This window comes from Giraffa tippelskirchi, chromosome 10 (assembly GCF_054371585.1).
Source record: "Giraffa tippelskirchi isolate mGirTip1 chromosome 10, T2T-mGirTip1v1.2.pri, whole genome shotgun sequence".
NCBI lineage: Eukaryota > Metazoa > Chordata > Mammalia > Artiodactyla > Giraffidae > Giraffa > Giraffa tippelskirchi.
This window is the reverse complement of record NC_137284.1, coordinates 107,554,306-107,575,760: the sequence shown is the minus strand read 5'-3', so window position 1 is coordinate 107,575,760 and position 21,455 is coordinate 107,554,306. Positions and strand designations below refer to the sequence as shown.

The 21,455-nt window shown below is 33.5% G+C and overlaps 1 protein-coding gene across 8 annotated transcripts in view; it reads right to left on the bottom strand.

Annotated features, from left to right (window-relative positions):
* DPY19L1 (dpy-19 like C-mannosyltransferase 1) overlaps nucleotides 1–21,455 on the bottom strand; it is a 236,060-nt gene that overhangs the window by 146,326 nt on the left and 68,279 nt on the right. For all 8 annotated transcript variants that reach the window (XR_014066788.1, XR_014066787.1, XR_014066789.1 and 5 more), the window contains 7 exons: nucleotides 21,299–21,376; nucleotides 15,635–15,721; nucleotides 13,447–13,506; nucleotides 12,809–12,889; nucleotides 7,226–7,327; nucleotides 3,067–3,138; nucleotides 1,631–1,674 (listed from right to left, as the gene is read on the bottom strand). Coding sequence is in view for 5 of the 8 variants with exons in the window: in XM_081534268.1 (XP_081390394.1) it covers nucleotides 1,631–1,674; nucleotides 3,067–3,138; nucleotides 7,226–7,327; nucleotides 12,809–12,889; nucleotides 13,447–13,506; nucleotides 15,635–15,721; nucleotides 21,299–21,376 (524 nt within the window). In the remaining 3 variants the exon portion in view is untranslated. The remainder of the gene's footprint in view (nucleotides 1–1,630; nucleotides 1,675–3,066; nucleotides 3,139–7,225; nucleotides 7,328–12,808; nucleotides 12,890–13,446; nucleotides 13,507–15,634; nucleotides 15,722–21,298; nucleotides 21,377–21,455) is intronic.

The window sequence follows — 21,455 nt, the reverse complement described above, 5'->3', positions numbered from 1 at the left end:
ACTCCATCCTCTAATCCCATCCCCTACTAATAATTACAAGTTTTATCTTTCCACATCCCTATGTACAAATAAACATATAAAATCTTCATATTTAAAATAAAAGTATAATCATCCTTTATATGTTTTATAATTTTTAACTCAAGGATGTATGATGAAATATCTCCGTAAAGAATTCTACTTTCTGACTGGGTATTAATTAAACCAATCCTGTACTACTGAATACTTTGGTTGTTTTCATTTTCACATTATACACACCACCACAATGGGCATCTCTATACCATCACCTCTGCATTTCTATGAGAGTTTCTAGGGGACACATTTGCACTGGTGAAACTGCTGGGTTAAGGGACAGGCCCACCATATGTTTTGCTTTATTGCCAAACTGCCCTCCCACCCTTGCAAGCACTGGGTATTAATTTTTACAAACCTGGCAAGTAAAAGGTTTCCACGTTATCATGGGACTGAACACTGTTCCATGTATCTATTTACTCATGCACAAGCCTTTATCACTCAACTACTATTCTTTCCTCATATGCCAGGCACTGCATATAAACTGCTGAATTGAACAGAAATGGTCATCCCCCCTTTCAGGAGATACAGGCAACAACACATCAGTTTGTAAATACATGGTGATACATGCTGAGAGAAAGAAAAAGGGTGTGATGGTGGAGAATAACAAGCAAGGAGACAAGGGATCTACTCAGAGATGATAGGTAGAAATGGCTTCTTATAGGAGGTGACATTTAAGCAAGGATTAGAGAACTGAGTCATGCCAAGACAGGCTGTGGGAAGCAGGGGGCACAATTACAGGCTTAGGGCACAACCACTGCAAGGGCAGGAAACCAATTTTCATGGTCAAAGAGCACAAAAGAGATTAGTGGGACATGAGTGTAGTGGGAAATGGAAAATGGGAATGTGTTTTCTCAACTGCCTGTGTGTACATTTCACTCATTTTTCAAATGGGTTTTTAGCATTTTTCTTGTTAATTTATAGAAGTTCTTTATATGTGATGGTCATTATTACCTTGTTATGATCTGCAAATATTTCCCCCAAGTTGTATTTGCTTTGAATAATGCTTACAGTATTTTACCAAAGAATTTATCTGGTCAACCATATCAACCTTTCCTTCTAGCTTATTGGTTTTATGCCATTCTTAACAAGGCCTCTAACCCTAACATCATAATAAACTCTTGGTTTATTTGGGAGTTTCATTTTTCTCTATAGTTAAATCTTTGATCCATCTGGAATTTATTTTATGTAAAAAGTGAGGTATGAGTCCACTTTTACATTTCCCTCTTTTTCTGTCAAAAGGCTGTCCATTGGTCCTAAAACCATCAACAGAGTAATTTGCTTTATCTGCCAAACTGAAGCACAAAGCTGTGTCCTTCAAGTAGAAATGAGTGTAGGGCTATTGTCAGAGCATACTGGATGGGACTTAGAGACAGATAAGTGATGTGCTTAGCTCTGTTCAGAGAGGGAATAAGGATAAAAGCAGAGAAGGGGGATGGCAACAACTGAAACATCAGTTATCAAATGCTGCGTGCCCAACACATAACTATAAAATTAATACACTGTAAATACCTACTTAATAAACTGGAGGAAGTAACAAAGTCATTAATGCCATATTTACCTTATATGTTGTTTAGATAAGACAACCCACATGTCACTAATAACCTGCAAATAGATTTTTAAACACTTTATAACAGCTGTATTGGAAAAAAAAATTCAAGTAACATATTTTCTAGACTTTTAAACTTTTACTTATTTTAAAATACAGAAGTATGGAGATAAGAAGTAACTCGGAAACAGTAATTATGCCAACAAAATCTTACATTTGTATAGTACTTAATCATCTCTATAACCAACCCTGTTCAGATAGGTTTTATTATCATGTTATAAATGAGTAACAGGCTCAGAAGGATTAAATGATCTTCCTGAAGGTGGGCAACAACTAAGAAGGGTCTTGAAACCTGACCTTTCAGCTTCTAATTCACGTTTAGTGGATTCCACTATGTTCAGGTTCTTGGTAGTGCCTCTACTTAACTATACACTATACAGGAATAGTAACTATGATGCCCAAAGAGGAGGCGCCATCTGATTCTCACTCTTCCCTTGCTTTTTAATGGAGATGATGTGAGGCCAGTAACAACCTCTCTGACCTTCCAATTTTGCATTTGCCAAAATGGAAATAATAATACCTGTATCCTAGAATGTTATTGAAGAACCAATTGAAATAATGTATGTGAAATATTTAGAGAGATTATAAATATATGATGTGAATAATAATTACAATACAGAATATTCCACAAATACATGACATTGTACTAACACAGAAATAATAGCTCTGAATTAGAAAATCTTTAGGGTCTATCATTTATTTTTCAATTACAGACTAATCCCAAGTCATTCATTTAAAACACCTGTAGTTATAAAGTTCACTAACTCTTATGAAGAAAAAAGAATATTACACCACTCTTTGCTAAAGATTGGAATTTCCTTGGCCTGATTTATATCTGGACTTAAGATTTCAATATCAAAGCCAAGTTGGGAGTCTAACTATTTCACTGAGCTTAGTAATACATTGTTAATATTCTATTTTTCCTTTTGATTAATAATAAACTCTACCCAGAAGTTAATGAATACTACACAAATGACTTAGAAATGCATATGTTAAGCATTTTAATAAAATATTACATAAAAGTTAAAAGTGAGTCAGTAATAATTTACATAAACAGAAACAATTGTATGTGTAATAATTTACATAAACAGAAACAATTGTATGTGGGTCAATATGATCTCTCTGATCCTATCTTTCAAAATACCTGACTATCAAAATGTAAGTGTCCTTTTCTTAGGTTTACTTTATGTTGGTAACTAGCACAATATTTTTTAAGATTTATAAATATTCATCAAAGGCTATTAGTAAGAAAACACAGAATGTGTTTCAATAAATCTATATAAGTATTGTGTTAGATTAACATGTAGCCTAGTATATGTAACTACTATGAAGAAATAAGAAAATGTTTTCTTATGAGAAAGTACTCGTAAGATAAAGCATAGACTTACCTTTCTAATGATTACAATAAACACAAAAAGAACAACTGGAAGCAATAATGTCTTTGTATACCTTAAGGGAGTCTGAAATTCAAAGAAGTGTTTCATTAGAGAAAAATGTTATTTCAAATGAAACTGCAAATCATGAACCAAGTGAATTTTAAAACATGTTAAGAAACTTGTGCATTCACCAATCTACCCACTGATTCCCATCATAAAAATGAAGATATATTTCCATAGAAATGAACTTCCCCAAAATGCTGAGTTGAAAACACTAACAGATACAGTTCCTAAACACCTGTAAGTATAAAATGCAACTAGAAAGATTACTGTCCACTTTTGTACAGTACTAGTCTAACTAGAGAGCCCAACATTCAACGAGGGTCAGCAGAATGGCATGAGCTTTACTGTGCATTTTATCTGGAATAAAAATCACAAGCATGATGTCCAGATACAAACACACACACACAATAATGATCAACGTTTATAAAAGGAGTAAAAACATTTTTACATTTTCTTCAGTAACAGGTAAAAAAGTACAAAAAGAATTTTTTTTTTTAAGCTAAAAAAGCCCTACACATTGCGATCCTATACACCTCTCAATAATCTGAGATAACAGTCTCAAACAATTCTCCGCCTGAAATTTCTAAATTGCAATTGATTTGCTCATTATCAACACATTTCCTCACAAAAGTAATTTTTTATCATTACATGAAATTATGCATGCTTTCCTCAATATGTTTATAAACAGAAGGCTAGATTCAACCATATTAAAAATACTGGTATATATATAAATTCTACAAAGCATAAGGTAAGTAGCATTTTCTGATTTCCCTCTCCTTAGTCCAATTTTCTCACTTTCTATTCTGTATTAGATGAGCAATTTTGATAATTTATACAAAATGCAGTCTTCATGAGTTAGAAATCCCATTAAAAACAGGATTTTTACATTTTTATTTTACTATTTACCTTTATAAACATTTGCATATTACTATTTTAAAGTATATAAATATATTTCTCTTTTGTAATTTTAAATTATGATTTAACATATGCAAACATTATATAACTGAAGCTATTTTATTATTTCAAAAATTAGACAGTTGCTAATAATAACTAACAATAAATATAAGAAAAGTAGTAAGATTGATGTTTTCTTTAAAAAGGAAGTATTTTTAAAAATTGTGTTAAAAATACTTAACAAAGTTTAATAGAGCTCAAACAATTTTAACATTATATTCCAAAAGTTTATTAAAGTGAAGTAAGTCAGAAAGAGAAAAACAAATATCATATATTAATGCATATATATGCAATCTAGAAAAATGGTACCTATGAACCCATTTGTAGGGCAGAAATAGAGATGAAGATGTACAGAACAGACATGTGGACACAGTGGGTGTGAGGAAGGGGGAGTGGGGTGAGTTGGGAGATTAGGACTGATATATATACACTACTATGTATAAAACAAATAGCTAGTGGGGAACCTGCTGTAATAGTAAAGAGAGCTCAGCTCAGTACTCTGTGGTGATCTAGAGAGGTGGGATTGTCGGGGGAGGTCTTACAGGGAGGGGATATACGTACACAGAAACCAACACAATGTTGTAAGGCAATAATACCTCAATTAAAAAAAAAAAAAGAACAAATGCAAAGGAAAAAACCACAGTGAGAGATGTGTGCACATGCTTGTTCTATTAGAATTATAAGTTCTTTTATTTTAATATTTCTCATAATTATTGATTTCATTCTAAGCATAAAAGTTACATATGCTCATTGTGAACAATAGAAAATGGAGAAAAAATAAAGGAGACAATGAATTTCACATTTTAATCAGCTATCAGCATTTCCTCCCTGAAGGATTGTGTATGTTCACATCCTTCACCCATTTCTGCATAGGTGGGTAGGGGAACAGCGTGGGGCTGTACTTTTGGTGCTGAGAAAGAGTGAGGGTGATCAATAATTTTTTATTGATTTGAACAATCTCCTAAACTAATTAATCTCTAGTTTCATTGATTTTATTTATCGCAAGAATCATCCCAGTTAGTCATTTGATTTTAATTTTTATAACATTTAATGTACAAAACTGTACATATAACAGTTTTAAGTTATATGCAGACAAATCTATTAATCATTCTCATATACACTTTGTACATTGTGCATATTTAATGATGCTCATTAAAATATGAAGTTAAGAAATGTTTCTCAAATTAATTTTTCAAGCTTCATTTATATTTAAGACATCAACTGAAATGAAGTTTGGTGTATGATACAAAGCTTTAACCTGATTCTCCACCCCAATTCAATTTTTCAAATAATATTCATGAAACAATGCATCTTTTATCATTTAGCTGTGGTGCTCTCTTCATTTCATACCAAGTACATACACAAAAACATAGTTAAGTACATACACATGGGGTCTACCCAGCATTGTCTATTTTGGCCATAATGTTCCTGTTTTGATATCTGTGTACTTTAAATACTGTTGCTTTCCATTTTCATATCTAAAAGGCAAAGATTTCCCTCACTGGTTTTTACTATCTTTCAATAGTACAATTAAAATATGACTATTATAGAAAATTTAGAAGATGCAAATTACAAAATAAAGTTAATCACTAATTACCTCTTCACCAAAAAAAAAAAGAAAAGAAAATTAGTGTTAAAATTTTGCTGACACTTTATGTGTGCTAATTATAGCTCAGTAAGATCACAGCATGTTGCTTACCCTATTATATATCTTAAGTGTCTTTCCATACCAGTATGATATTGTGTTAAATTGTTCCGTCTTCCCAACACGCAACAGATGCCCTCTCTCTGAACCCGCACTGTGCTCCATCTCTACAGCACAGTCCCTGTGAAGATACCTATGGAGATGAGGAATGGCAGGCTGGACACAGCTTTGCCATTTTCTTCAAACTGGCTGAAGCCATGCTATGCCTTAGTAAACTATTTCTTCTGTTACACAACTGATGATTCATACTCTCAAGGCTATGTAGTGGAGTGTTTATTTTCAATAATGTTAAAGGATTTACACTGAGCCCTAATTTCTCTGTTGATGCCTATACTTCCTTTACCATCTCCTTGAAGGAGTCTTTATCTGCTATAGGCATACATTTTAATGTTTTTCAAGATACTTTTCCCTATTTTCTTTCAGCAGGCTCAACATCACTTGTACACTTTTTATCAGCCATTATGTGTCAAAATCACTTGCCAGAACACAGGAAATGAAGACTGATAAGTCACTGGAGTAAAGAGTCATCTGCCATGTGGCACACTCTTCCACTGGTCTGCAATTCAGTGGCTGACCCAGTGGGGATCAGGGAAAATGAATGTGTCAACAGAGGACTGTTGGCCAGTTCCATACACACAGCTTTGAAGAAAAATGTCTCAGAGATAATTAAATATCCTCATAAATCAGAATTTATTTATATATATATATAAATATATATATATATAAATAAATCCTCAAAATATATATACACAGACACAAAAAAGGCACATATATACAAATGTCTGTTGAAACAAACTAGCTCATAAAATATTACAAAATAGTATTTAATGTGAAACATCTTTAAATAGCAAAGGTATTACCTATGTATCTCCTTTCATCCTCACAATATCTGTTTGTAGCATACTACTAGAAACTAGTAAGCTACAGTTCAAAGAATGAGAGTCACTTGCTCAACAACATAAGTAATATTGCAGACTTCTGTCTCACAATCCACTAAACTACTCTCAGATTTCCTTCTAAACACAGGAGTACAGTTTTAGAAAGACAAATGTTGTTGGAATGAAAAACCTGTATTCAATGATATTTCAAATCAATGAGATGGCTCAAACAAACAATCACAAAGCAAGTGGAAATTGGAAGCTTGAGCATTTCACTGAATCAATGCTGTCCTTGAAAGGAAGCAACTTGAAATGCTTCTGTGTTTACTCATCCTAAAAACTACTGCTAGACTGAATGCATGTTTCTAAATTATCAAAATGAGAAGAGATCATATATTTCATGAGGCTGTGCTAATGTAAATAGGAACATCTTAGTTTAAGCTGCAAGGTTTTCCTTTTCCTTCAAACTGAGATAAGAGCACAGAGATAAGAATCTGAATAATAGGAGCACCCTTTATGAAAAATGAATGGACCAAAACCTAAGGAAAGAAAAGGATAAATCCCACCTTACCTCCTTCTCCATAAAGTCAAACTCTGCTGCACAGGTATACAATAAAGTGTCAAAATCCTTGTAACTGAAGAATTTTGATGTTAGCAAGTTGCCAATATGGGCCTACGAAGGAATAAAGGGAGGCACCATTAGATTATGCTGTACATTGCTATAACTCATTTCAATCTTAACAGTACCTAAAAACAGCTTCCACTGCATTGCAGAACTTGCTGTTCTAACACCCAGCTGTTTTTGGACCCTCCAACTTCACAGTCTCTGTTCTTTGGCTGACAAGTGATAGCTCCAACAACATCCTGCCTTCCACGCACCATCAACAACACCCCACAGGCTTTTACCCTTGGGTTTTCCCTGCTCAAGGTGTTAAACCTTGTGAAATACACTATAAGGTATCCAGTGGGCTTGGTAACACACACAGGCATCCATCAATCACAAAGGGACATCATGTTTTAGAGTAAAGAAAAACAAACATAATTCAGAATTTCTGAAAGGCAGACAGACTGAAAAGACTTTTTGAAAGAAGCAGACACCAGGCAGACCTTGGAATAAAACACATCTTTTGACTGACAGTCAGCATCTGTGTCTTCTTCACATATCACCAAGTGTACACATATCACCTCAATTACTTCCCACAACAAGCCATGTGAGGAAGCTGGGATTGTTTTCATTTAATAAATGAGAAAACATTTGCCAAAGTTTCAATTCATTATTGTCTAAAAGAGCAAGAACCATAGGAAAGGGGATAAATTATATCCAAAGCAAATCATGACTAAAACGCTAAACGATACATAAATGAAGGGGGGCGGGCGCGGTCAGGGAGTGAATAGGAACTCAATAGCGATGGGATATCCTGAAGAATCTCAAATGCTGCGTCTTGTGGGGAAGAAATGTATGCTAATAAGTTTAAGAAACCAACAGGGAGAATACCTTGGCCTAAAATTGCATTTGCAAACCACCAATCCAAGGAAAAGGAAAAGAATCTAAAAGGAAAGCAAAATGGTTGGAAAATCTCAATAAAATGAAAGAAAGAAGTCCCAAAATAATGATTAACTGCCATAAATGTAAAGACCTTAAGTTCACTAATTAAAGACAGATGCTCAATTAGAGTTAAGGGAAAAATTTCAGTATCATGTTGTCTACAAAAGATATGCTTAAAAGTTTGCAGAAAGGCTAAAAGCAGAAAAAGAGAACAAGATATACCAGATACAATGAACCACAAAAACCTGCATTAGCAAATGTAATGTCTCACAAAGCTAAATTCAAACAAAAACATATGAAAAAGACAACAAATGACACTATATGCTGATAAAACAAACAACAAAGCAAGATTACACATATCATAAACATCTTTTCAGTGAATGGTATAGATTCAAAGTGTATAAAAGCACAATTGAAAAAGTCTCTAGGAAGAAAAACTAAGTTGACAATATTTGTTGGATATGTGAATTTCTACAATGCAAATTATTTTTTTCTAATCACATATGCAGCAAAACTGGAAAACAGTAACTAAGAAAGACTTTAAAAGTCCTATCAGCTAGAAACTGAATAACATAAAACTTATCTTTGGGTTAAAAAAGAAAATCACAAAATAGTTCACTTGTAAGACACAAAAAAGGTACTGCTTACAGGGAAATTTATAAATTTAAAATGTGTTTATCATAATACAAGAGAGGTGAAAACAAAAGAGCCAAGCACTTTCCCTCAAGCATCAGAAAAGCTTCAGAGCAATCCCAAAGAAATAAGAATAAAGGAAATGAGGATGACAGACTTCAGTTACAAAGATAAATACAATAAAACCATGGAGAAGGAAATGGCAACCCACTCCAGTATTCTTGCCTGGAGAATCCCATGGACAAAGGAGCCTGGTGGGCTACAGTCCATGGGGTCACAAAGAGTGGGACACGACTGAGCGACTAACACACACACACACAATAAAATCAAAGAGGAGTTTTCAAAAAGTGGTACTTTGGAAATATTAATATAATAAATAGAAAGTAGAAAACAGCAAAAAATAAAAGCACCTCTTTATAGATTAATATTGATTCCAAATCCAAAGAAGGAAAATTAAAGAACATAAAAGACAATTTCAAATACATGTAAAAAATTTCAATAAGAATTTTTTCACTAACTGAATCCTACAATAATTTTTTAAAAACATGACCCATTTGATGACATATATGAAATGAGTTGAGTTTCTACTAAAGATATAAACTACCAGTAACTTCCTAAAAAAGTGGATTTGTAGTAGAAAATCTTCCCATGAACAAAACTTCAGATCCTGAGGGCTTCATAATCAAATTCTAACAAACATTTAAGGAAGGAATAATATCAATTCTATATAAATTCTCACTGAAAATAGGAGACTGAATATTTTCCAATAATTTTAGCAAGCAAGGCATTACCTTGAAACTAAAACCAGGCAAAAACATTACAAGAAAATAAAACTAGATTAATATTCTTAAAAATCAACAAAAGTCCTTAAAAATATTAGCTAACTAAATTCAGCAATATTTAGAAAAACTAATACATTGTAAACAAGTGAGATTATCTGAGAAACACAATGTTGGATCAACACTCAAAAATCAATGAACGTGGGGACTTGCAGATACAGCAAAGGACAACGTTAGTAAATACCCTCCTCCAGTAACAACTAGGAAATTGGACGAAACTGTCAAAAATCATATTAGGTTCAAGAAAATGATCAAAAGGAAACAAATGTAGAAAATTCATTTATTTAAAAAAAAGAAAAAAAATGATGACCTCTGTGGGGAAATAGTGGGAGTTTGTGGCACTGTTGCTTTGGCCACTGGTTTAGTGGCTAAGTTGTGTCCAACCCTTGTGAGCCCATAGACTGTAACCTGCCAGGCTCCTCTGTCCATGGGATTTTCCAGGCAAGAATATTGAAGTGGGTTGTCATTTCCTTCTCCAGGGGATCTTCCCAACCCAGGAATCAAATCCAAGTCTCCTGCATTGGTAGGCAGTCTTCTGCCATGCAGGCAGATTCTCTACCGCTAAGCCACCAGGGATTCCCACTTTGGCCACTAACACCCAGCATTACATCACCATTGCTTCCCCGAGCTCGGGCAGCCCAATGGTCGTAACCGGATGGGGCTGACCATGGAAGAAGAACATCTGTTACTGGAAGGAGCTGACTTGTTTCGGGGCAGAGAGCAAAAAAGTCTGTGCACTGTCAGTAAAAGCAGCAAAGGGTTACAGTATCAGTTTGGTGAACAGCAGATTTACAGACTAGCTAGAAATGTTAGAGAGTCTGCAAAAGAGACAATCCATGAGGGGTAGATAAGTTCTCCCATCCCTGGCGACTGGAAAGCTGTCCACAGATGCTGAGGGCTCTAAGAGAGCCCAAGCTCTCTACAAATCTATGACCGTGTGGGAGGTGGTATGCACATTCATGGAAGATCCAAGAAGGTGGGCGGGAACGGCAGAAAGGTAAAGAAGAGACAAACTTAACGTTCAGATCAGAGTTAACAGAACAGGTCTGAAGGGTATCCTTTGAAAAACCTGCTTGCCAAGGTTGACCCCTGGCTGACATCAGGGAACTTGGATTCTGTAAGGACCCCACCACCCTAAACGATATTAGTGGCTTATACTGAACACCTATATTGCTTCTGGGAGTTTGGAATTTTGATATGTGTGAGGCAGAGGGTGCCTGTGTTACCAGTACCCAATAAAAATCTTGGGGCACTAAGTGCTAAACTTCCCTGTTGGACAACATCGGTTTTTATCAAGGATGAGAAATCCAGGATAGGCCAATAAATGCCTCCTTGGATTCCTAAAGGACAGGGAAGTATGTGTCTTATTATCTTAACAGAAAAAAACCAATGCTTCTCAATAGCTATATGGCCTTGCCATTCTCCTTCCTCTGACCAATGTCAAAATTAAGAATTTATGAGCTGATGTTCCTGATCAATGTCACATATTTCCAGAAATACTAATGCTGCAACTAAATTATTTCTGATTTAGACATAACTTTTTATAATTTTTTTTTTTTACCCTGGTCCAACACCAGGCTGTGAAAGAAATGACAGTTACTTTAACCTGAATTAACAGTTTAACTGGATTGTCTTCCCCCGGTGAGTAGTCAGATTCCATAAACCTAGGATTTGAGCTATTTCCCATTTCTTCCTGCTCATTTTCTGTACCCTGGCTGACTCAATCACCTTTTAGCGCTCATCTTCACAGCTGACTTCTAGGAGCCTTCCTTGACTCCTCTTGTGTATTCGTGCAGCACTCTGTACCTGTTTTTTTTTTTTTAAATGAAGTTTTAAAAATACATTTTGCAGTTTTTTAATTTTTATTTATTTTTGGCCACGCCACACAGCATGCAGGATCTTTAGTTCTCCAACCAGGAATTGAACCCATGCCCCCTGCAGTGAAAGCTCAGAGTCTGGACTGCCATGGAAGTTCCACTCTTTTTATCACGGCTTCTATTACACTGTTTTATAGTTGCTAGAAATTGACCCTATGTCCCACTAGACTGTGTCTTACTCAGTTTTGTATCTCTAGGATGCATTCTACTGCCAGGCCCAGAGCAGGTACACTGAATGACTGAAAAAATACATTTTAGGCTATGCTTTTAAACTTTTAAAGTATCTTTCCACAGGTTGTAGACTCCCCCTTTAATAGTCCAGTGGTTCTCAATCTTTTTTAAGCAAACAATTCTGTTGTTCATATGAAAACCTGTATAGATGTCTACTATGTAAGAGATTGAAGCTAGACTATCCTGGATGAAGAGCATCAACGAGGAGACTGGGAAGTAGATGGACCTCACCAAAGAGCCTGTGAAATCCCAGAACTTCACAGAACTCAGTTTCAAAACCACAACTTAAATCTATTATAGGAGGAAGAAAGACAGTTAATTAAAATAAATTACAGAAAAAAAATATGTGGTTTACTTTACTCTTTCCACATTGGTTAGTGTCCTCTTTTAATTTAATTAATGTGCTCACCACAATATCAAAATAAAACAGACAAAGCAAAATTACAGATAGGGTGAAACTTTTGCAATTATAAAACAGAATTCTTCTCATTTTATTATCTCTCCTATCCAAATATCAAAGAAAGTAAAACCAAACAATAATAAAAATGTCTCTAGCAAGACTAACTTGGATTAAATCATCTATAAAAGCTTATAAATAAACCTTTCATAAGCACTGACCAGAAAACTGGAAGAAAAAAAAGGAATGAGTCTATAATATAATTTATTATTTAAGAGGCTCTGAAGGTGGTGTCTTTGTCTGTTGCAAAAGGGGATTATAAAGAAACCAGAGGAAAATAACTGCATAGGTTTTAAAATTTGAGCTTAAGTCTCTAGAGCTTTCTTTAAAATTTTAAAACCTTTGTGATATAGAAAGACCAATAAAATAAGAGACTGTGTCAAAAATTAATTTTGAAGACTAGACTATATACTTAGTCAAATTTACTTTCTATTAGAGTAGCTAGATAAAATAACAGGTGAATAGAGCCTACCTTAGAATTTAGCTTAAATAGTGGCACTTGGCAACTCTAGTAATTCATTCTAAGCCTGTTTATTTCAAGTCTTCCAAGTTTAAGCAAAAACATACTTACATCATCTGCAATACCAAAGATTTTAGATGTCAAATACTTTAGTATGACAGTTCCAAATAACCAAAAACATCCTTGGATAACCTACAAAAGAAAAATATAGCAAAACAAAACTAAACCAATGCATCATACAGCCTAGGAAGAAATAAATACATACATAGACATAGCCTAGGAAGAAAAAAATAAATGCTTTAATCCCATGTGAAGTAATTATCTCTATAGCCAAGAGAAAATGCTGAAACACATGCACCTTAAAATAAAGAATGTTACTTCAAAATCAAGGGTTGTCACCAGAAAGAAAAACATATACAATCTTCTTATCAAAGTTTATATTTTATAGGAGATTTACACAGCAACTGCAGTTAAATTCCCCTTCTATTAGAAGTTTCTTACACATGTACTGCTCCTCAGAAAAAGCATAGGTAATAAAATACAAAAATTGAAATTCTTTAACTACCTATCCAATATTAATCTTGCTTCACGAAAAGAGTAATTTGGCACATTAAAATTGAGTCCTAATATGTTATAAAACTGTTAGACCTCCTGCATTATATAGATCAATTCCTTGAAAGTAAAACATAAAACCAATGATATATTTTAGAGAAGGAAGAATGTATACATTCAAATAGATTGATTCTTACCCATAAACTAAGTTCAGATACATTTATTTTCAGGAAATATGGTTTCATTGCCAGTAAACCCTGCATGGAGAAAATAACACAGCATAAAGTTAACAATTATAGACACACATTCAGGTACCAAAAAAATACTTATAAATAGTATGACCCTCAAGAATCTAAAATTCAGCACAATTTTCATTGTTTCACATAGAATCAATACAAGCTCATTTGATTTCAAGAAGCCCTGTTTTGTCCAGAATATTTTAGGTCAGTTAGTCACTTCATAAAGTTGAAAGAAAAATCTCCATATGTAAATTCCTGTAATTGACTTCTATGACTGGTTCTGATTTACCTAAGAACCAAGAAATATATAACAATTTCAGAATTTTAGATAGGTGTCTTATAAGATTTTCCTTAAGTTAAAATATTACTAACTCCTTGAACAAACTATAAATGAGTTTTTAATGAACCAACTAAATACTTTTCAACCAAATCTGATTTCTTTCCAGATACATAACAAACTTCCAAAGTATAGTATCTATAAAGATCTAAATCTACTTCCAACTTGGCAAACATATAGTTAGAGATCAAAACACAAATACATGAACCCAAATTAAATCTTTTCAGAAGTTTCTGAATATCTGAGAATACAAAATGTGTTACGATTAAGGTTTCAAAGTGATAACTAGAAATAAAAATAGACAAATGTGCGTTTATAGTTAAATATACAAAAACATGGTACATTCTATACCTGTTGCCATCATTTATTTTTATACATCAAAATATTGATACATGAAATATTCATAATGCTTAATCTATACCTGAGACACACCTCAGTATCAAGCACCTAGTAGTAAGCCTAACACACTGCAGGTGTTCAATAGAACTGAAGAGAATTTTCTGCAAAATGTACTTAAGATTAGATTTTATTGATAGGCAATCTTCCATTCAATGGCTTTCCTGTACACAAGTACCAACAGTCATGTACTTTACCCTGAGTAATACCAGGACTTCCCCGTGTACACATGTAAAAATAGAATTGAGTCCACTGTCACATTTCCTCATTACACACAGAATTCATGATTGTAAGAACTATCACTAATATCAAAGCACAGCAATTCAGTTAACGAGAGGTGTTTTTTAGTCATTACTGAAAACAGAGCATCAACCACATGCTAATCGCTAATTTCTGTGCCAGAGTATGCTCAAGGCACACAACCTGAAAAGGATGGTGGTCCAGACTGGGAAGAGGTATTTGGGAAACAGAATCTTAAAAAAAAATTTACTTGTAAAACTGGACAAAGAAATAGCAGATTCCAAATTTGTTAATGGGTTCTAGAAATCAAGAAAGACAAAATGATATGACTTACTTAAATGACTATTCAAGAAGTAGAATATATTTCAGTTAAGACAGTGCAATATGCTTTCATCTCCAAGAAACCAGTCTAAAACTAAAGCACGTGTATGCTAAATATAAGGAACAATTTCTTTCCTCTTAGGTATGCAAAACATTGTAATAGAGAAACCCATGGACAAAAAAGAGGAGTGACCACCTCTGCAAGTCTTTACATTTAGAGAGACATATTATATTTAGAAAGTCATTCTATCAAAAGTGGCAGAAGGTGTTAGATGACCTGTTACCCTAATTCTGTTCAGACTGTCTCTCCATAATCTACATCTGCTCTTAGTGATCTAGAAAAATATAAATGAATCATTACCTGATTTAAATGATCTGAATAAGTCATACAAATAGACATGAAGGGAAAAAACTAAAAAAAAACAAGTCCTCAAGCCTCTCTCTGATCACAGTGGGACAAGAAGGAGAGACTGCTGTGAGATGCCAAAATAAGGAAAGGGAGTGACAAAGTGGGGAAAGAAGAGGATAAACACTGGAAAGACGGGAGGAAACAAGAAAAAGAGGAGAGCATAGAAACCACTCTAAAATAAACCCTGGGCCAAAAGTTAGGTGACATAAAAGATGAGAGAGAAAGGACAGATTAACAGTACAAAGCAAAGCACTTTGTTTTCAGGCATTAATTTTTGTTGTGTTTCTTTGGAAGTGAGAACTTAAATACATTATCACATTATATGTATTTAGTAAGACACTTGAAACAGTTCTTGAAAGATAATCCCTCATGAATCTCAAGCCAGTGATAAAACTGGTAAACCATTAGTTTCAAAAACAGACATTTACTTAAGGAACACTTACCCAAATAATTACCAAAGAGGAAGCATAATAAGAAGTTAATAACATTGAGTTTCCAAACATTAAAACAAAACAAAGTGCAAGGGAAATCTGAAAAAATCCAAGAAAAATATAATTAATATACAGAAAACCAAAAAAATGATTTTTATTCTGAAAACTGCACATGCTCCTGATACACAAAATTTGAACCATTCAAAAGGGAATATATACAAGGAAAAGAGCCCGCATTCTATGCCCCACTTCAAAACCCCAGAAATCACCACCACCAATTCCCTGTGCATCCTTACATTCACATATACAAATTCTAGTTTATAACTTTTTAAAACCACAAATGAAAAGTTGGCCCAGAAGTTATGCTATTGCTTGCTTTTACTCTTAGTTTGTTTCAAAGAGCTTTACATATCAATTTAAACCAATTTAATTCACTCTGTTGAATAACTGAAAAAAGTACTCCACTCTAGAGATACGCTATAATTTATGCAACCAGTACTTTGAACACTTAAGTGCTTTCCAGTTTTGTCTTGCTGTTAGTTTTGTTTTTCCTACTATAAACACTGCTGAGAAAACATCCTTATGTATCTATCTTACATATTAGTACATGTCAACACATTTATGGGATAAATTACTATCGTGGGTCAAGGATACAAACATTTTAAAATTCAAGAAAATATTGACAATTTCCATACAAAATACCATATTCTCCAACAGTAGGGTATGAGAGTTCCTGCCGATACACACTCCTGCCAATATCGTGCGTTATTCTTTTTAAATATCTGCCAATCTAACACACAAAAAAAGGTCGCTTCATTGTTTATTTTTTTTCTATTCATCTTTCCATTCTTAGGGATGAGACATACAGCATCTTTTCTTCTATTTACTACTTACATTGTTTTGTGTGTATATGAATTGCCTAGTCCTAGTGTCCATTTTTCTATTGGGTTTTCGTATTTTCCTAAGCACTCCTTCATATATTATAGAGCATAGCTCGTTACTAAGCAAACATTTTATAAATATTTTCCCAGTTCATTTTTATCTTTGTTTGTGGTATTTATTATAATTGTTTCCTAAATTTTTACATTAGTCAGTTTATCATTCATTTCCTGTAAGAATTTAGGATTTACCTTCATTATAAGAAAAGCCTTTAAAAATAAAATAATCCATGCTTTCTTTCAGTAGTTTTATTTTTGATCCACATACACAAAATTTACATAAGAATTTTATAATCAGCCTAAATTTGAAAAAATGACATTTGTATTAAAATTGCTTTATTCTATAATGTGCATTACTCTATATTTTAGCTACATCTGCCCACTATCAAATCTTTAGATTTGAAAATAGCACACATTGTTTCCATTTAAGTTTTCTTTTACATATAATCAAGGGAGTAAAGTTTTCTTCATATAGATCCTGCCTATTAAGTTTATTTCAAAGTATACTATCTGTGTTGCTATTATATCACAACTCTTTTCATATTTTCTGATTTTTTATATTTAGAAAAATTATGTTAAGTATGAATAAATGAATATAAACTTCCATTGTTTCCAGTAGTAATTACTTTATTAATTTGGGTTTTTTAAGTATTCAGAAGCATATCAATTACAAACAATGATACTTTTATATTTTCCTTTTCTATTTGAGACTCTTATTATTTAGTCAGTTGTATTAGTTAATATTTATGCAACAATGTTAAGAGTGGCAAAAGACATTTCTTAAATTTCTGGCATTAATGGGAATAGTTTTGTTGATTCATCATGTTGCATGATACTAGCTTTTGGCTTAAAGTATATGTATGTATCAAAAGTTCAATGAAACATCCATCTATTTTCATTTAATTAAGATCTTAAAAATCAGAAACGGATGTTGACTTTATCAAGTGCTATTATAATATCAAAGGAAAAGGTGTTCAATATCACTAATCATTAGTAAATGCAAATCAAAACCACAATGAGCCATCCCCTCATAATCTCACACCTGTTAGGAAGACCATTATCAAAAAGCCAAGAGATAAGTATTGGTGAGGATGTGGAGAATAAAAAGCCCTTTTCCCCTCTATTGGTGGGAGTGTATCAGTAAGTTGGTACACTATGGAGGACAGTATGGAAGTTCCTTAAGAAATTAAAAATAGAATCATATGACCCAGAAAACCCATCCCTGGCAAATACCCAAAGGAAACAAAAACAGGATCTCCAAGAGCTACGTGCACTCCCATGTTCACTGCAGCATTGTTCACAATAGCCAAGACATGGAAATAGTCTAAGTTTCCTTTGATGGATGAATGGATACTTTTCAATATGAATAGATAATTTTCAATATCCATTCATCCAGCAATGGGAACTTAGACTATTTCCATGTCTTGGCTATTGTACACAATACACAATAGACCAAAACTCAGCCATAAAAAAGAAGGAAGTCCCTGCCATTTGCATCAGCATGGATGGACCCTGAGAACATTTATGCCAGGTGAAACAACCCATTCAGGAAAAGACAAATACCACATGATCCCACTTACATGAGGTACCTAGAGTAGTTTAAAGTATAAACATAGGAAGCAGAATGAGGGTTCCAGGGCACTGGGGGGGAGGGGAGGAAGAGTATAGGGAGATATAACTTTATAGGGTATAGAATTGTAGAAACAGATGGTGGTGATGTTTGCACAACAATAGGAATGTACTTAATATCACTGATGTGTACACCTTAAACAAGATGGTCAAGTTTATGTCTATGATATTATTTTATCATAATAAAAAATTGAAAAAAATTCATTTGGGAGGCGATTTCATATTTTTTTCCTTTATGTAACTATGGAGATTTTGGAGTTTGTAAAGCAAAGATAGTCCATAGTATGTAACTGATTCCATAGTGTAAGTGACATGATAAAGCATATATCATTTACCCAAGATAGGTTCTACTATAAACTAAACCTGTGTCATGTTAGTACTTTTAAAACTGTATCTTTAAGTCAAAGTCCTCATCCATAGGTGCTTATGTGATGACAGACTAAGGGCTTAACAATTATTCTAATTTTTACTGCAATATAAAAAAGAAAAACATATTAAACACTTTTGGGGAAAAAAATCAAGTGTGAAAAAGGATAAGTACCGTCCAATCCCATTCATGCACAGATTTGAAACTCTAACAATAGTAAATGAATCTAGGAATATAAGTTCTGCTTAGCTCAGAAAAGCAAGGTTGCTTAATGTAGAAAATCAATCAATGTAGTTCTTCATAGTAACATATTAAAGAGGGAAATATACACAGGATCTCTAGACAGATGTAGAAAAGCATTTGATGAAACTGAGCCTTTACTGATTTCTTTGAAAAAGTACTCAAAGAGAGAACACAGGACAAAGAAGCCAGCAGAAAGTAGCTGGTCAAATCAGGAACAATTCAAGCATCAAAATAAATAATGCAAGTAGTGGATTATACTGCAGTGAATAAAACAAATGATGTTTTTTCTTGGACATAAGAGAGAAATTGATGAAAATTTTGAATAGGAATGACACAGAAGAGAAAAGACAAAGGGCCTATAAACATACCAAAACACGTTTACTGAAAACCAGAGAAAATGTAAATTAAGGTCATAAGATACCATTTTATATTCTTTAGATTGACAAAATTAAAAAAGAAAAAAAGATACAGAATAACAAGGAGTGTTACATGTTATTGTTCAAAGTAGTCTAATCATTTTTGAAAAGCAATGTAATATTAAATTGTGAAATTGAACATATATTTAATTTACCACCTAAAAATTCCACTACAAGGTAAACAGTTTAGAGAAACTCTATATTTATGTCCCAGGAGGTATGTAGAAAAATGCACAGCATTATTCATAAAAAGAAAAAGAGAGGAAAAAAAATCTAAACATCTTTCAACAAGAACATGGATAAGTAAATTGTGCTTAATTTATACAATAAGAAACATAAAGCAAAGAAAATGCCTGAACTCCAGTAACATACAAATTTCAGAAATCTGAGTGAAAACATATTTCACACAAAAAGGAAACCATTTTATAAACCTCAAAAACAATACAAAAACTTAATTATAAAAATCTATTATTTATGCATAAGTATATGTATATGGTAAAGTCATAAAGGAAAACAATTATAATTTGAAAGGTCAGGCTCATGGTTATCTCCAAGAGAAGTGAGCCAGCTGTATTCAGGACATAAGGGCTTCAAAGTAATGATGGTTCCAGTTTTCAGCTGGAGGGTAGGCTCATGATTGTTCATTTTATAACTCTGTTCATAATTTTTCTTTATCTTATAAATGTCCTTTTATATGTACCAATTATTACAGAACAAAAAATATATGGCTGTAGTATAAACCTTGACAGTTGGGATTTTTTTTCTTTTTAGTAATACAAGTGCCTGACTTAAGCTTTTATTGCAATCCACTTCAAATATGGCTATCTGTTGAATAAACATACTGCCAGCCACAGGACTAGATAAAGTCAGGCCACCTGCCCCTACTGAGGTTCCTTTGGTTTAGAGATCTTGGTTAATTTCAATACCTGACCTCTGGGCCAGTCTTTTCCCTTCCTGTGATTTAAATTCCCACTCTTATGTTTTAAATCCACCAAAAAGAATGAGCCCTCAAAACCCTATGCCCTCATCCTAGATGCCAACAAAGGCAGAATCCCAGATGCACGCTTGCTCCCTACCTCTTCTGTACCTCCCCTGTCCCCATGACCTAACTGCATGGTCCCAGATGTGCTGTGTAATTTCCAGGTCCTGTAAGTAATAAATCTTGATTATTTTTTCAAAAATTCCTGGTAATTATTGCTAAAAGGCATCTTGTAATAATAATAAGACCCACAAGTACCTGTCAAACCACAAAATCAGTTATCGATAGGCTAAGACTGGCACAAACCCATGGCATATTGTACTTACATTAAAATTATAGGAAAAAGAAAACAAAATTGTAAGAATTAGTGACGGAGAAGGCAAATGTTTTTTAAAAAATCAGTATTCTTCAAAATCAACCATCCAGCCCTAAGACCTTTGCTCTATTTCATCAACCTGGAATATTCTTCTCCATGATATCTACTTAACTGACTCCCTCCCCTCTTCTCGGTAAGACCTCTCCTGACCACCTCATTTGGCATTTCAATCTCCTATCCACTGACAGTGGGCCCTCTTGACCTCCTCGAGGTGTCATGGCTTGTCCTTTTCTATAGTCCATACCACCTTCTAAAATACTATATAATTTACCAATTTACTATGTTTATTACTTATCTTCTATCTTCTCTCCTTCCTCTACTCTACTAGGATGTAATCCACATACATGCTGGGATCTTTGCAATTCTATTCACTGATATGTCCCATGTGCCTCAATAGTTGGTGCTCAATAAATGGATATTCCATTTTATTTTAACAGAAGGTTCCTGGATAATATATCATTCCATGTGCTCTTTCACGAATTATCTCTTTTACTGATAATATATAAGTTGGGCACAAACTCAAATCAGGTAATATGACCCAAAATAAAATTTTCAGGGTGGCCTATTTAAAACAAGATCTGTTAATTATATCACAGTTTTTGTGTAACACTTGTTTTAGTTATGGAACTATGTTAAAACTAGCTTCAGCCATGAATAAATCAAATATTAATCAGGAGCTTGTTTTAAGGTCAAGATATATGGGAAAAAACAAATTAAAAAATCATTACCATGTGCATATAAATGATCTTCCGTAACTTGCTTATGTCAATGTATCCCACAACATAGACTGCAAATAATGATGCAATCTGAAATTTAAAAAGTTATGTGAAAATTTAAAATTATATATATATAATGAATAGATTAAAAAATTAAGAAAGGAATTAT